Source organism: Rousettus aegyptiacus, unplaced genomic scaffold (assembly GCF_014176215.1).
Source record: "Rousettus aegyptiacus isolate mRouAeg1 unplaced genomic scaffold, mRouAeg1.p scaffold_m13_p_16, whole genome shotgun sequence".
Taxonomy (NCBI): Eukaryota; Metazoa; Chordata; class Mammalia; order Chiroptera; family Pteropodidae; genus Rousettus; species Rousettus aegyptiacus.
This window is the reverse complement of record NW_023416291.1, coordinates 3,166,924-3,183,863: the sequence shown is the minus strand read 5'-3', so window position 1 is coordinate 3,183,863 and position 16,940 is coordinate 3,166,924. Positions and strand designations below refer to the sequence as shown.

The following is a 16,940-nucleotide window of genomic DNA, read 5'->3' as shown; positions in this document are numbered from 1 at the left end:
GCAACTTTCACGCGAACCCTCCCCCAACGCAAACTCTCCTTCCTTCCCACCATTTGTCACGTGCACATACGTAGCAACTGCATCTTGACTTCAGGTAAGTAACCTCTCTGAACCTGGCTTTCTTGCCTCTAAATTAAAGATGGATGAGATGACCTCTTAAGTATCTTTTTAGCACTAAAATTATGATTCTATGATTATTTTATCAAAACAAGCTGTTGGACTACTGGTGAGTGATGGAAGCTTCTAGGATATTTTCCCAAATTACCCAGTTCAAAATAGTTCTAGGTTCTCTGATAGTTTTTCCGAGTAGAATCATTACCACATCTGGTATGATTCGACTGACAGATGATGCCAATCTTTTCAATCGTACAAAAGAGGGCATTTAAATCTGCGTTTGAATCGCTGCGATCCAAACGCAACCAAAATAATACTAAGACGTACTGTCACACGAGTCCTAAAATCTAGATGCCAAGTCACCGTACCTTTTCAATTTGCTCTATAGTTACCACACAAACCTGGTCAGAGGAAGCACACAGGCTCGGTTTTCAAAGGAAGTTAACTTTAATATTAACACATGAAACATAATCACGGCAACGCGGTCATTTGCTACCTGCTCCTGAGAGCTCGGCGCAAAGAATACACACAGAAAAACATTCCAGCTCCTAAATGATGGTCAAATACAGTAATCAGGGAGGGGAGACTGGCTGAAGAGAACGGGGTGGGGCAGGCTACCCAGGGCGGCGTGGGGGCGCTGGGCTGGCAGGCGAGAAATGAAAATGGCCTTGCCCCCTGCAGTCCCGTACAGCTCGTCTTCCCAAGACAGAGCCACTTCCACACCCTCACCGCGGAGACGTGGAGCCGAGAAAAAGCGGTTCCGAGCCGCCTGATGAAATCACCCGAGCCGCCTTTTGACAAGCCCGGAGCACCAGGCTCCTCTCGCGGAGTCTTCCCATACAGTAGGTGTGAGCTACGATGCGGACCTGAGAATTTTCTAACTTTTTTAACTGGTGCCCCCTTCGTTTTCCCTACAGACCTGAGAAACGTTAAGACACACTCAGAGATCTGGTCCCAGCGCCAGAATCCTTCGGCACGCAGAGTAACGTGAAATAACGGGGAGGAAAAGTCCTCCAACTGTTCATTGGCCGAAAGATGGACTTGAGGTTTTGTTTCCAAGCTATTTAGACTCCAAACTCTCTCTTGCAATTAAAAAAGTGTATATGGGGTAGAGTTTAAGATGAGAACTGTCTAGACACTCTTCTTTCCTGTGCGTCAGGATTTCAATGTTTCCGCAGGGATTTTATTTTATTTTTTGCTAAAGAGCAAACATAAAAACCGCCACATAATACAACACTTTTAAAAAAAGATTTAGGAAAAGGAGACAATTTCGAACACTAACTCAGTCTTCTAGACAGGAATTCTGAGTGTGGTTCCAATATCAATTTTAGGGTTAAAAACACAATTTGTTTTTAACTTGTTTCCCTTCACTTTAAAGGCCACTATTTTTTAACTTTTTAGTCATAACTGGAATGTCCTATGGTCTTGGATTCTGAAAACCAAAAAAATAATTATAAAGCCTATAATTTAAGCATTCACCTTAGGCCTTCACAAAGAGAAGCATTATCTCCTTTTTCGCATTGCATATTTCTGCTAGGTTCCATTTTGTAAAGTTCGTGTTGACAGGAAACTACTCAATTACACAAATCCGGTATTGGTTTTATTCACAATTACTTTATCTAAATAAAACTCTTTTGAAAGGAAAACACTGGCAGTCAGAAAATACGCTGCAGAGGAACCATCTAACACACCTGTTCACTCTGTCCAGCTGTAGTAGCTGGGACAGGGGGACACAATCGTGGAGCGGGAAGGGGAGAAGCGTGGCCCACCCATCTTATCTGGTTTGCTAGTTTCCACTTTGCAGGCTCAAATAAATGGCAGTGGCATTGCAAGAAATTTCAGCTTTTGCTGATGCTTTCAAGGGCTTAGCACTTTAGAGTAACGATCGGTAAGGCTCAAACGTCTAAGACCCATAAGCACTGATACAGACACGCCCTAATATTTTTCTTCTTCTAGGTTTAAACCATCACAAAAGAGGAAGTTTTGAATCAAAGCGTTTTCGCTTTGCCGCCTGAGAAACCTGGAGAAGTCTGACCCTCCAACCAGTCGCTACATCCCAATAGGGGCCCGACCTCATGCCAGAGGACACAGAGGGCCCCGGCAGCAGACCACCGGCTTATCACTGCGATTTTAATGCGTTCTGTTATACAGCCAGATTAACTTAGTTAAAACTCCACAGCCTACCTCATTCTCATAAAAGTTATAAATTTCTTTCAATAAAAACTACAGCTTCATAGTCTGCTCATTATAGCTGCGGACCGCCCTTACACCAACTCCTAATTATAACAAGAGTCTGAATAACAGGAGAACTTATGCAGTATTTTGAAGGAGTCTGTATTTACACACTTCATTAAGGAGCCAAATCTCAATGAAATTCTCAGTGTTACAGAACCAGTGATGACGATGCATAGCTCAGGTACAGGAGGATGTTAAGTTCACGTTTTGAAATATTGTAGATGGCGAAGCGGCCTCCAGAACACAGACATCCATACGCTTTCAGAGTGAACACACAGTTTGGTTACATCAAATGTCACAATGCCGACTCATAGCTTTAGTGGCTGGATGGGACGGCACTAAAACGAGCTTTCATCACGTTCGCCTTGTCTGATTATCTGATTACGACAAAAACCAAAGCCTATTTACAAAGAACAAAAATACTCCTAAAACTAGGAGCCAGACCATCTGAGAGATACCAACCAGATCGAAAAAGCTGGGTAGGAGCTCCGATTGCCTCAGTCCTGGGTTCGAATTATGTCAAAATGTTATTCTCAAGTGCAGATAATTTTTCAGGTTCGACATATCATTTAGGCGTGGGGATTCACCTGAACAAAATTTTACCAGACCCAGAGTCTAGCTGCGTAATGGTTTCCGCAGACTGAAAAATAAAAACATTTTACTTTTCCCATATAACTTTTCAGGCCCTCAGATTTCTTATTCCACAGGACACGACAAAAAATATAATTTGACCAGGTTTCATTAAAGACTTATTAAGGAAAAGAAAAGGCAGGGACAGGAATACTTTAAACCATCTCCCTGATAATGTGAACTGTTCCCTTGGTGGATCTAACCTCTAGAATGTTTTATTAAGGTGACAGTGCCTGAGACTCCCAGCATGCCCACAGAACTAAGTTTTTTAAGTTCTGCTGACAAAGACTAACTTCTGATTAACCCGAGTTAAGATTAACGTTTTTTAAAACTTCCAGATTATGTCCCATTCCAATCAACTATGACATACACAAAACCTCTTGCTTACAAAACAGCCAAAGTAGAGGGTGGCTGTTAATATTAATTACAGAAAAAAAAAAAGTTTCACTTTATAGTGATTCACTGGGAATTTGTACGAAACAGAACTGGGACTACAAAATTTTCACTGATGCATTTTCCAGGAAACATCTACTTCAAAATTTGAGCTCACCCATTTCTAGATTTGGTAAGTTAAGGCAAATGAATACTTTAAGTATCTATGAAGAAACAGTCAAAGCCAATGACAAGAATCACCATGACAATACAGGCTAAGAAATGAAAAAATCACGAGACAGTTTCATTAATTAATATATTTTCTGCATTATAGTTAACATATGTACTTTCTTTCTGTCACCTTATTTTCCGTTATGTATTGATATTTTGTTATATTCAGACATGAGTACATTTCAACAGTCTTTTGCAATAAATATCATAAAATAATAGAGATTCGCATAATAAATATTCTTTACAATAAAAAAAGTTTAACAGACTTTTGTCTTAAAAATAGTCAGAATTCAACTTTGTGATTTATACATAAAATATACAAAAAGCACCACAATTTGTGGTTAAGGCAATGAAAACACAGAAAAGATTAGCATTACTCCGCTGTTGACTAACCGAGGTGCCGAATAAAACCGGGAAGCCAAGACCACCTTCGGCAGCATAGTTCTGTGACTCCTGTGGACTGATCAGCTCGAAATGTCAACTTCAGTTATCCACGTGGCCTCCGTGGCGGGGGAGAGTCGGTGAACAGCGTGGGTGTGGAAGGAAGGTAGCTGGGTCCTTCACAAACACGAAAACCTAGGATGAGGATGAGCGAGCTACGACCAAGATATCTCCAATGTGAAGATGTACATTGTAAAGTACATCGAAAATGACACAGGGGGAAAAGAAATAAAAAAAGGAAATAGCTGGCCTCTCTCGATGAAGACAATGCCAACACTGACAAAACAGAGCTCCGAGGGGCATGCAGAGGGCACTGGCTAAAGGAGAATGTTTATGTTATAGCATAAATAGTGCCCCGGGCTACTTAAGGGTGCGGCACTCTGAAGAGCTGATCCACGGCCGACTGAAGCGATGAGACCGTAGCTTCTTTCAGAACCGGCTCCCTGCTCCCGGCGCACCCAGTCGTCGCCGTCGTGGGGCCGTGTGGGTGTGTTCGCGTGGACGGCTTCGGAAGCTGCCGGCAGGATGACACTCCACGAAAACCCACTGGCTCTCGGCGCCCTCCCAAGCGGCTGGCGGAGGCTCTGGTCCCCAGCGGGAGCAGGTGCAGCCCCGCAGTCCCCACTTCCTGCAGACCACCCCCTGCAGCAGAGTCCACGAGTCAGACCTTGGGAGCAGGGGAAGAGGGGGCGGCAGACAGGGGAGCGTCGCCAAGGAAGTAAAACCAGTATCTAACAGCATCTTTCCCTAACAGCCACAGCTTGAAAGCCGCAGGTTCAGGAGGTCCGACCCGGCTCCCCACATCAGGAGGGTTTGCCCTGAGCCCGGGAGGGGCAGCTGTCCAGCTTACAGTAGACGGTGTTGGAGTTCTTACACCTGCAGCCTGGCCGGTGCACCCAGTCGTAACAGCCCCGGCACAGCTCCAGGCAGCCCTTGGCGGGCGGGTAACAGAGCAAGCAGGGGAGGAACAGCGCCAGGGTGCCCATGCACAGGTACCGGGAGCAGCAGTGCGCCTGCGAGCAGGAGCAGGGGTTGTCGGAGTAGGAGTCCCCCGCGTCGTCGTTGGAGCAGTGGTAGAAGATGCCCTTGACCAAGCACATGCAGCTGCCGTACTCCACCATGCTCTCGGCGGAGCACAGGCACTGGCGGTCGCAGGCCAGGCAGGACGGCAGGGCGCGGGGCGCGGTGCACTCCGCGCACTTGCACTTCCCGCACCGCTCGCAGATGAACTGGTGCCGCGCCGGCCCCGCCTTCAAGGCGCCCTTCAAGTCATCCGCGGTCAGCTGCTTGGGCTGGGTCCGGATGGTCCTCTCGGACCGGTGAGCGGGCACAGGTCTGGAGGGCGGCGACCGGCCCAGCAGCCCCTGCTCGGAGGAGGCGCTGCTGCTGCTCCCGGAGCTGGCCGCGCTTCCGGTGCTGGTGGATCTGCTCAAGATGGGGCCTCGGGCGGCACTCGCGGGGCCCGCGTGTCCCGGGGGGCCCGTCGCTCTGGGCTCGCAGTTGCTGTTCACGGGAACCTGCACGATCTCGTGCGTCCTCTCGTGCTTCTCCTGTCGCGGCGCGGTTCGAGGAGCCAGTCTCTTCCCCACCGACGGCCCTTCCGTGTATTCATTGCTGCCCCTGATGGCCTTGAGCTGGTCCAGGGACAAAATAGTCGCGGGCTGACTCTCTCGCTCACAGTCTGGCCTCTGCCGGCTCTCCACCGCCGGCTGCTGGACCACAACTAACGCTCTGACACTGCCATGTTGATTTGGGGGATCCATGGGTAGGGCTCTCGAATTCCGGCTGTCAGTGGAAACCTGGCATGCATCTGAAATCCTAAAGGAAATCAAACATAAAGAACAAAACAAAACAAAACAAAAACAGAAAATAAGTGAGAGGAAGCATTTTGGGAGGGGACAAATCCTGTCAAGTCACAGACTGCCTAAACCGCCTGGTCTGGTCACTAAGGATCGCCTTCAGCTGCAGACGACCCTGAGGCCGGGGTCAGGGGCAGTCCGTCCCAGAGGCCGAGGACCACATCACAGGGGAAGAATGTAAGCAAGAGACCTCACGCCATTAGCATTCTCCCAACTTTTAAGAAGAGGAATCAAGAAAAAGGAAAGCCTTCCTGTTCGCGGCTCTAACAGATAATTAAAATGGAGCATGCCCTCGCAGGGGACACCCAGCGCCAGCCCTGAGACAGAAGCTGCGTCAGCTCGACGACTGTTGCCCGTAAGAGAAAATACCTACTTAAAAGAAAGAAAGAGGCTTTGGTGCTGCTGCTTTTTTGTTGCTGGCTGTTCTATGCATTAGCTTAATGAGAAAATTAGTCAAGGTGTACACTTCATGCATTAAAGAAAGAGAGAGAGAGAGAGAGAGAGTCCAAATTAAAATGGAATCTCAGAACAAGGAGCCGAAGCAACCAGGACTCCAGAGCTGGCTCCTGATGAACGTGCAGGAAGAAAAATGAATACGGCCAAATGCAGTTCTTGGTGTTCTGTAGCCACGAAGCGTGCATGCGCATGCGCGTGCGTACACACACACACACACACACACACACACACACACACATCCTCAACGTACAGTTCTGTTCATGTTAAAGTATTCACAGCAGAAATCATGACAGGATTTTTTTTTTTAAGTTTAAATAAGGCTCATTCACATAATAATTTTCATGCACAAATATGTGTTAGGCCTTTAAAGCTGTAATGGAGAAATCCTAGCCATTTTAATTATCTGTAGTTCCTCTAATTTAAAAATCTGTATTTACACCCCAGATCTTGATTTTCAAAAGCACTGCCAACTCCGAATCAATGTCCTTCTTGTAATAAGTACAGCAATATCCTGATAAAATTAAGCATTCGGTTTCCTAACCAAAAACAAATTGCCTCTCATTTATAATGCATTCTTCACAAAACAAACTACCAAACATAAAAACGTTTCCGTTTTCCGTCAGTGGTAAACTAGAACATTTTCACACAAATTCCTTCCAAAGCCTCCAGATTCGATCCAATCCAAGAAGGAAAAGAAAAATGCCCATTCTCCACTACCGCCTCGAGCCAAAAAAACAAAAACACACCAGGATAAAGCAAAAAGAAGTCCATTTCATCTAATAATAAAGTGCATGTCCCCAGCCCGTCTTCCGTGCTCACTTCTTGGAGGTCTCCTCCCTCATCCCCCCGACCCGCGCGGCTTCTGCGTTATTCTACCTTCTGGGCACGCGAGGACAAACACGTCCACAACCTGCTGGCTCCGGCCCCGAGTCCCCAAGGTCGCACGCCCTGCCCACCGTCACTGCACGAAGGCAGTGCTCCCCGCCGAGCACGTACCCCGGGGCCTCGGAAAGCAAGGAGCGTGGAAAAGGACCGAGCCCGAGGCCACACGGAAGGAAACGCGGTGGAGACGGGTTCCGAGAGGGCAGGGACCCGCAGGCGCGACTGCACGCGGCGTGTCCAGCGACCGCGGGCGCCCGAGGAGGCGAACGCGGCCCCCGGGCTGCGGCGACGGTCCGCGACCGCCCCCGAGCACGCTCGCCCGCCCGGGCGCACGGCTGGCCCCGCGCAGGCACGCTGCAGGTCGGTACCTGGCCGGGCGGCCGCGGGCTCTCCACAGCTGCCCGGTCCCCGCCGAGGCCGCTCGCAGACCCCGGGGGCCTCCCGGGCCGGCCCGCGGCGCGGACGGCGACACGGCGCGCGTCCCGAGCGGCTCCCGGGCCCGGGGGCAGCGCGCGGGGCCGGGCGGGCGGGGAGCGCGCCCTCTGCGCTCCGCGCGCCGAATAAATAGTTGACGAAGAGGAAGGAAAGGGAAAAAGTTATGAATGAAAACAAGTCCTCTCCCCGGCTCGCGCGGGCGGGGGCGGAGGCTGCGGCGTCCATGGCTCCGGGGGGCGGGCTGCCCTTTAAAGGGGCCGTGCCCTCCCCGCGCGCGCCCGGGCACGGAGCGGGGCGCGGGGGGCCGGGGGCCGCCTCCCGCCCGGGCCCGTCGGAGGGGGACCCCGGCACGGGGCGCCCGCCGCCCGCCCCCGCCCCGACGCTCCCCGGCGCCCTCCCGGACGCACCCCAAAGCCCAAAGCCTCCTCCAGGCCACCTTTCGCGTGGAGCGCTCCTGCGAGGGCAGCCCGGCCACGGCGCCAGGAAACCGGGGACGGAGAGCCCGCCTCGTCGCCCCGCGCCCGCACCTGCCGCCCGCCCGGCCCGCACTCACCTAGGCCGCGGCGGTGGCGGGGGCCCCAGGCCCCGGGGCGGGCGGGCGCCGCATCAAGCGCGGCGGGGCGGACGGGGGCGCATGGCCCGCGCCGCCGCCGGCCAGCAGCGCTGCCCGCGGCCCCCTTCCGGCCGCGGAGCACACGGCCCGGCGCGCCCCGCTCACGGCTCGGCGCGGCCGCGCGGCTCAGGGCATCCACCTCCGGGCTCCTCCCGGCGGCCCCTCGGCGCACAGTCCCCCGGGAGCGGCGGCGGGCGCGCGGCGCGGCCCGGGGCGCCGCTCGGTGCAGGCGGCGCTGGCGGCCTCCGCGCGGGCAGAAGTCCGCGTCCCGGGCGCTGAGTCTCCGCGGCGCCCGGACGGGGCCCGAACCGGCGTCCTCCGGCCCGGCGGGGTCCGCGGGCGCACGCTGGCCGCTGGGGCCGGGCCTTTCCTCCCGCTCTCTTAGGGGGCGTTGAGGGCGCGAGGTTCGGGGGGCTCTCTCGGGGGAAGAGGCGGGGCGTCGCGCGGGGCCCCGCGCAGCTCCGGGCACTCCCGCGGTCGCGCGCTGGGCAAGTGGGGCGCCGCGTCCCCGGCGCTCGGGTCCCGGCAGGTCAGCCTCCCCGGGCAGCTCTCTCTCCCAGTCCCTCCTGTGCCGCGGCCGAGGCGCCTGCCACAGACGATGGGAGAGAAAAACACGTTAGTTTCCCTCTTTCCAGGCACTTGCTGGCGGGGCGGGCCGCCCGCCGCCCGCTGCCATGTGCTGGCTGTTGCTGCCGCCTGTGATTGACAGGCGGGCGCACAGTCGGCGTGTCAGCGGCGAACCCAAGTAACATGCAGTCTTGCACGTTTTTGCCGAAGTGCTTTTGCCCCTGTGGAATGCCGAGGAGTTCACACAGCGTTCAAGCAACGCCTCTGCGCATTGGAAATCAATACGCAGAGACGGGAAATTCAGGTTTTAAACAACTGCTGCGCCAACAATGCCTAAACAAACACGCATTCGGCCCGCACGCCGAGTGCCGGCCCCTCTTCGGCACCGACCGCTGGTTTTTAACGTGCGACCGTTTCAGACTTTAAACTTTTACTGTTCGGATAAGGGGGGCGAATCAAAGGGACCCCGCTTTTTCTTTCGGCGCTAGCATTTCCTTTAAGAGCACTGGCTTTAGCAGTGGGGAGGCTCCTGGCAATTTGAAATGCAACCAGGACTCTTAGATCTGAAGCGAGTTCAAAGAAATACTCGGCTCCTTGCAAAAGCCAACATTTCTCACCTAATCTTTCCCTAAAACGTCTACGGAAGGAAAGGAAGGAAACGGCTCTTACCTAACGCAAAGGTTGGAAATTGCTTTTCGGGCACATTTACAGCGGCTGCAGCTGTTCCTTATCCCGGGCAGGGAGCTCTGTCTGCTGCTATCACTCTGCAAACCACTGCGTGCCTCACAGAGCAATCGCAGGCCAGCTCCGCACAATTTCAGCCCCTCGCCTCCACCTCCACCTCCACGCCAGGACACGCCTCCCGTGATATCATGTGTCAATCACATGGGCTGCCTGAAAACCTGGAACAGGATTTCCCCTCCAGTCGTTTCCTCTTTCGTTCCCTGTGTACCAACTAGGAAACGTCGCCGTGTACACGGGCAATAAACATCCTCTAAAATTCGAGACCGCCTCTAAAACTCCTGCAAATGCAGTTGGTCATACAGGAATACCTTCGAACTTAGTGATCCATATTTAGTTGTCGATCTCAGCGAAAGGATTGATGGACTCCACTTTTTTAAAGTTGAATTAAAAAATAATTTTGAAGAATAAAAGATTAAAAAAATACTTGTATGAGACGTCATCCCTTCTGATCAGCTAGAGAGAAAATGAATATTGATATAAAAGATGATAATATAATAGTAATGTCCCTATTTAAAGCAAACTTCAGAATATGTGAAATCTTAAAGTTCAAAAGCTGACACTTCTGCCTGCAAATGCATATATAACAATATGTCTTAAAGGTGAATTTTCCTGCTGTGATTTTATAATATTTGCTCCATCTCGATTTGTGATATAATTTTCCCCAAATCAGTCGAATTTTTAAAATTCCAAATTCCTTCTGTTTTGGAATATTTTTGTATAGTCCGACACACACACACAAAAGCCCAACCCATTTATTTCTTTTAAATCAGCTAAATGGCAATCGATTAAAATAGAAATAATTTACTAAGAACTTTTATAATTCTTACTGGTGTATGATCTGTCATTGAAAAAAGATCATTTTAATCAGCAGGAATTTGCTTTTTCTTTCATTTGAAGCTACTGGATTTTAGATATTTATTATCAAAATCATGTACCTAATGCTGCAGTGAGAAAATGTATAAGTGAAATTTACGGTTTCACAGAGACTTGTGAAATTTACGGTTTCACAGAGACTTTTAAAAGATACCTAAAAACCAAAAACATATAGTAAGTAAGTGGAAAAGAAACATTTTTTCCAGGTACTGCATATCAGAGGTAGCTTAAAGTGGGAAAATACAGCAAACAAAACAAAACTCCAGAATTAAATCATATATAAATTTGAGAATGGAAATTTTCAGTTCAAAGTAATTTTTAAAATCTCTTTTACAAGATCAAGTGATTCTGTTGAAAATGGCTTTTTCTTTGCTAGAGTTTCAAATGTTTGTGCACTTTAAAAAATTAAATAATTTTTTTTTAAAATAAAGTTGTGTTTGGAATTACCTTAAGAAAACTAGGGCTTAGCTAAGACCATCAACAAGAAGAAAGCATCACTAAAAATAACACAGAACAAGAAGGAAGCCAAGAAGCTACATACTCTATTATAACTCGTATAAAAACAGGATGCTTTAAAGGATAAAATCAACTGTATTGACATAGTTTCTATTTTTTTCATAGATTTCATTATATTTGGGGATGTAATGAACTTTAACCAATGACGGCTGGGTTTCTTGACCATTATGAATGGATTTGCAATAGTCAAATCGAATATCAGAAATAGAATATCAGATTCAAGTACCCTATTTGGTCCTTCAAAATTGTCTTCTCTGCTATCACATCACAGTTTGAGGATGAGAGGTCAGTTCACCAATATGGTCAAACCAGGAGAGGGAGCACTGAACATTCTAGTTCCAGAAATCCTGCAAAAATACATTTGAAAGAGATCTATTACAAAGAAACTTCCAATTATTTCAACCACAGACGTATTTATCATTTCCATGAGATCAAGTGTTTTTAAATTACAATAATAAATAAAATCCATGAAATTTTATCTATAATACCATCATCGTGGGTCATGTTCTATTTAGAAACCAAATATTATGCTGCACAAAACTGACCAATAACCCTTTATATCATTTAGCACTAAAATATAATATATTTTTCTCTAAATACTTGGTTACAAATAAATGTAGGTGTAGCCTTGCCACCCTTGATCTAAAAGATATTTAGTTAAACTCACCTCTCCTTTTGATTGCCTACAACTATAAGATTTTGTAGAAATTCTAATTTTTTAGCTTAAAATAGACATTGTTCCTTCTTTTTTCGTAAGTTTATTACAGTGCACCTTAACTGGAAATGGATTTCTGGATATGAAATTTTCCTGAAAAGGAAAACCAATGTAAATATCCATGAGAAAATCTTACAGTAATTTTCAGTTTACTATATTAAGATATGTCTAAAAGAATAAAGTAGAATGGAAAGTGAGCCCTGACTTGTTCTTCATTTTCATGTGAAAACAAGATTAGCCACCTCTTCTGCTGATTTGGTTTTTGAAAAAAAGGATAAAGGAAAATGGAAAAAAATGAAACAAAACAAAACAATACTGGTAACTCCTTGCAACTGCTAGTGATCTTAAAAAAAAAAAAAAAAAGGCAAGCTGAGAGGCTTTATTTGCCAATATAGCAGAACCATAATATGTTCTAAGCGCTCAAAAAACAATATTTATTAATTCTTGTAATATGTCTGTGGAGTCATGATAATAAACACACTCTTTTATCTCACTGAAAAGCAAACAAAAAAAAATCACAGAAGTTGTGAGTTAGCCTATGAATATCTAATGAATCATTGAAGAACCAGGAATGGAAACCAAGTCTCAGCTTTCCTTATAGGGCAATAGTCATTATATTCCTATACTTTCCCAGAAAAGCTGGCAAGGGTAGGCTGTCTTATTTTCAGTTTCCTTTTGTAAACAATCTTTGTAGTTGACAGAAATAGACCAACGTATTCTGTAAATTTTCCATAAACATTCCCTTCATTTTCATAAGTGTAATTCTCATCCTTCTGCCTTATTTGAAATATTAATATTCTGTATAGGTTTCAAATTCTGGAAATGGGCAGATCAAATAATATATTGAGTAAATTACATGGAATGATTTGTCAAGTTTCTGTCTATAATTCTACACCTAACCATTTGTGGACTTTGTCACAAGGGATGCTATTTTTCTACTAGTTGTAAGAAAAGCAAGAAATGCATTTGGAGGGGCTCTGACTTGGTATCCTTCATTCTGCAAGTGTCATATTCTTCAAAGTGACAAGAGTTCAGACTAACTGCATCACTACTACATATCAAAGATTTTGCCAATTAAATCCACATGGTAGGTAAGGTTGTATAAGGGAAAATTCTTTGCCCTAGTACTAAACAGTCTTCATTTCTTATCTGATTGAAGAATAAATACTGTCTTCTTTCCTCTTCCGTAATAGTAAACGTTTCCTCGTGAACCTTCGCTTGCTCTGCGGTTCAAAAGACAAGATTAGCCATGTCTTCTGCCGATTTGATTTCTGAAATCAGGAGTGGGATGGCCCTTGTAATGAACATCTGTCATCTTTGATTCTGGTCAGCAAAAGTTATTAATCTCTCATTTTGATAACTATCTACTACTATCTTCATCTTCAGAGACAAACGCATAAGAATCTAAGGTAAATTTAAACCTATAACTGTCTTCAAAAGTAGAACAGTCGGAAAACAAAATCATGTGTTTGATAAAAAAAAAACAACTTAAAACATCTCTTGGGGCAGCTATCTGTTAATAATTTCAGATTGAGGAACTTAATAAGCTCTTCTCACCTTAATATTTATCTGGAATCTTTAATCTTTTACATATTACTATGATTTAAGATAAAGGTCACTGCAAATATTAAAAATCACATCTATAAAATTTGTAAAATCTTCATTTTTAAGAATAAAAAAACAAATTAAGAATAAAGAATAAAATTAAAAACAAATTAAGAATAAAAAAACAAATATATGCTTCAGAAAAGTAATTAAATAACATTTTAGAAGTTAAAAATAAGTAGAAAAGTAAAAAACAGATGATCCTATATATTTTCAAAAAGTACATTTACAGCTGCTGCTTTTTGATCATCTCTTAGAACGTTAATTTTGATAGTAAATGTGGCAGATACAGGTAGCAAGTAAGTTTCTATCAGTTACTAGAGCACTTTATGAATCTTCATGTTTTGTATTAATTTTTTAAATTGGTAGCAGAGATACTTCATACAGTCAATGCATTTCAACTAAACAAAAACCTGTGAAGCGCCACCTATTGTTAAAAATAAGTCATTTCTAATTTCAGTTAAAACTTGCAAAATGCCTTTGAGTCTTGGAATTGGGTATTCATATTGATCACAGTGTTAAATTTTGCACGGCTGCAGGCCAACGTTAAGTGTTCTGAGCACTTGTAAGGTGAGCGAGGCTAAACTCTGACGTCCAGTGGGTTAGGTGTTGTAAATACTTTTTAAAATCAGAACTTTTCAATTTATGACGGGTTTATCGAGCTGTAACCCCGGCCTAAGTCAAGGAGCATCTGTACCTTTTCTAAGTACTCGCTTTGAGTTGGTAAGCATCTTTTTGGATATATTAGCTCTCATGTGTCGGTTAAAGGTCGACATCACTACTTTATCATCTCCTCCATCGATACGGTCACTTCGGATAGCACAGTGTTTTTTGTGTCTTTTAGACTCCTCAAAAAGCATCCAGAATCCAAAACACCAGAGGTCATCGTGAGGGCCCTCCCACTGCCTGTTTCAGAACTCGAGTCGCAGAAGACGTGGCTAGTCTTGTTTTCTTGTGCAAACGAAGAGCATGTGAAGGCTCCGAAGGAAACACTGAATATCGTGGAAGAGGAAAGAAGACAGCATTCATTCACTCTCCCTGGCGCTCCACGCCCACCCACCGGCTCAGCCACACGTGGCGGAAAAACTCAGCGCTTAGCAGCCAAGACCACGCACCTGGGGCCCGGGCTCCTCCGGCGTTTCCGAGATACTTCTTCCTGTCGCCTCGCCCGTCACGGGGAATTTCACGGACGTTCACATGCAGTGGCTTGTGAGGCAGAGGATGGGCGCAAACCACACTTCCGAAGACACCTCATTCCTGCTCAGGGCCCCTGGTGGCCACGTGCCTGTCAGCGGCCAAAGGACTTTATTCGAATTCGCCTCTGAATTCAAGACTATTTTTGTGAGACCGGAGACAGGAAACAATCACGAGGTTTCAATCAAGAGACACCTGGAAGTAAAAAGAAAATTCTCCTGATCAACAACTGCCTCCCCCCCTGCCCCCCCCCACACACAAAAGTTAAGTGTAAAAAACAGGAGAGCATTGATGATCAGAAACGGTAAACACAGTTCCTATGTAGACAATAGGAAACTCGAACCAGAAATAAGTGAAATTTACCTGGGCGTAGGTAGGATGCAGATCCTGGAGTGATTTCCTCCTCAGGTAATAATCTGTTTGCTCTCTCTCCATCCAACGTGTATCAGAGGGTGTCTCATATGCACAAGTTTGGTAATTACGAGCCGCTTTAAAATGTCTCCCATGTGACAATAAAATGCATGATAATCTATGCTTTTCTTTTCTGACCAAAAGTACACTATATAAGCCCTTTCTCCTGCATCATGGCGTGGTGTCGTTACGAAGTTGTTGCCCAGGAAGTGGGATGTTAGGGACCCCCACCCCACACCTGCCCCGCAGTACAGACCTTTCCTTTCTCGTCTTTAACTGCTTATGTTCTCACGGGTGCAAAATCATTAAGCATTCAGAACCGTTGCACTGGCCTCGAAATGTGTCCTATTACACGATTTGTCAAGCAAGAAGCATCTCCTGCCTCTTAGAGGCTTTGCGATGAATAATAAAGACCATACCCAGAAAGATGCTTATTAAAAATGAGAAAAAAGCAAATGTTGTGGGATGTATTTTAAAAGAGTGTGTGGTTTTCAACGATGCATTTGCATCTTAGTCAAGCTTTACCATTAGTTTTATACAGAAAAAACTCACTCTTAGCCTGCGTGCCACGTGAGTTTTCTTCCCTCTGCCTACAGGGGAGTCCGTGTGCTCACGCGCATTCTGGGGCTCTGAGTTTGCGGGCGAAGGAAGGGAGGGAGGAGAGAAGGGGCAGAAGGGAACGCAGGATGAGAGACAGGGGTGCCTTAACTGGTAAACAGTCTAAACGGTAACTGATATTTAAAAATAAATGTGGGCTTCTGCCTCGTACACTGCATATGAAAAACTGAAGAGCCAAGAAGCGTAAAACTAACCTCACGGCAGTTTGTTGTCCCGTAGTTATTGAATAAAATCAGAGTTCTTCCTTCTATTTTGAATTGCGAACTTTCTACTGAAGAAGAATCACTTATCAGCTGAAACTTATTGGAGTTCGTTAACCAATGTCACCAAAAAAATAAATAAAAATAAAATAAAAAAAAATCACATATTCGGGTCTGAGCTACTGCAAGTTCCAAAGTGGGCTCTGAATTAATGAGATTAATGAGATTTTTTTTACACTACATGGGGAATTTGATCCTGGGGTCGGGGTTTTATTAATGAGTGGCCCTGCACTCGATGACAGTGTGCCATGTGATGCGTGTATTTTTATAAGGTCCTGTGCAAACATCACTAATTGGCTCCCTCTGGCTTCACCGTGACAGTAAAAGCCCTGAGTGTACATCGCGGTGGCAAACCCCTACTCGTTAGAGGAGCAAGGGGACAGTGTCACAGAAAGTGTGTGCAGTTAATGTGGGTTTAAAGGATGCCACAGGCGGGGTTGGTTCCAGACCGCTGCAGTAAAGGGACTGTCACCACAAAGTGAGTCACACTCAGGTATTAGTTTCCCAGTGCATATAAAAGTCATGTTTACACTAGACTGTAGTCTATTAAATGTGCACTAGAATTGTGTCTAAAAACACAATGCACGTACTTTAATTAAAAATACTCTATTACTAAAAAATGCTAACCATCATCTAAGTCTTCAGCAAGTCATAAGCGTTTTGCTGGTGGAGGGTCCGGCCTTGACGTTCATGGCCGCTGACCAGTCAGGGTGAGTTAGGGGCGGGTGGCTGTGCCGATTTCCCAAAATGAGCCGACAACAAAGGTCGCCCCGTCGATCGACTCCTCCCTTCATGGATGACTTCTCTGTAGAGTACGAGGTGGGTTGATAGCATTTCACCCACAGTGGAACCTCTTTTGAGATTGGAGGCGGCCCTCTCAAACGCGGCCACCGCTTTGTCGACTGAGTTCGGGTCGCGTCACAGATCCCCAGGCGTCATCTCAGCCGTCTTCGCTGCCTCCTCGCCGGAGCGGATTCCACCTGAGGAGCCGCCGCCTCTGCTCGCCCTCGAGCAGCAGCTCCGCATCCCCTCGTGCTCGATCACGATCAGGATCACGGGGCTGCAGTGATCCGGTCCCTCCTTCGGGCTCCGCCTCTGCTTCCCGCGCCCTGGCTGTCCCCAGACCGTCTCTGGTTCCCTCCTCCACTGCAGAGCCCCTCAGGGTCCTC

At 46.7% G+C, this 16,940-nt stretch overlaps 1 protein-coding gene across 6 annotated transcripts; it reads right to left on the bottom strand.

Moving 5' to 3' along the window:
• Positions 1-542: 542 nt before the first annotated feature.
• On the bottom strand, positions 543-14,662 carry SPRY1 (sprouty RTK signaling antagonist 1). 6 transcript variants are annotated; one of them, XM_036233472.1, is made up of 5 exons: positions 14,404-14,662; positions 11,195-11,315; positions 9,505-10,032; positions 8,209-8,854; positions 543-5,841 (listed from the first exon to the last, which is right to left on the bottom strand). In XM_036233472.1, exon 5 carries the CDS (start codon positions 5,784-5,786, stop codon positions 4,827-4,829), a length of 960 nt encoding a protein of 319 aa, XP_036089365.1. In that variant the 5' UTR covers positions 5,787-5,841; positions 8,209-8,854; positions 9,505-10,032; positions 11,195-11,315; positions 14,404-14,662; the 3' UTR covers positions 543-4,826. The 6 variants fall into 6 exon arrangements, with proteins under 6 accessions (XP_036089365.1, XP_016015721.2, XP_036089366.1 ...); XM_016160235.2 differs by lacking the exon at positions 8,209-8,854; XM_036233473.1 differs by lacking the exons at positions 8,209-8,854; positions 9,505-10,032.
• Between the last annotated feature and the right edge of the window lie 2,278 nt (positions 14,663-16,940).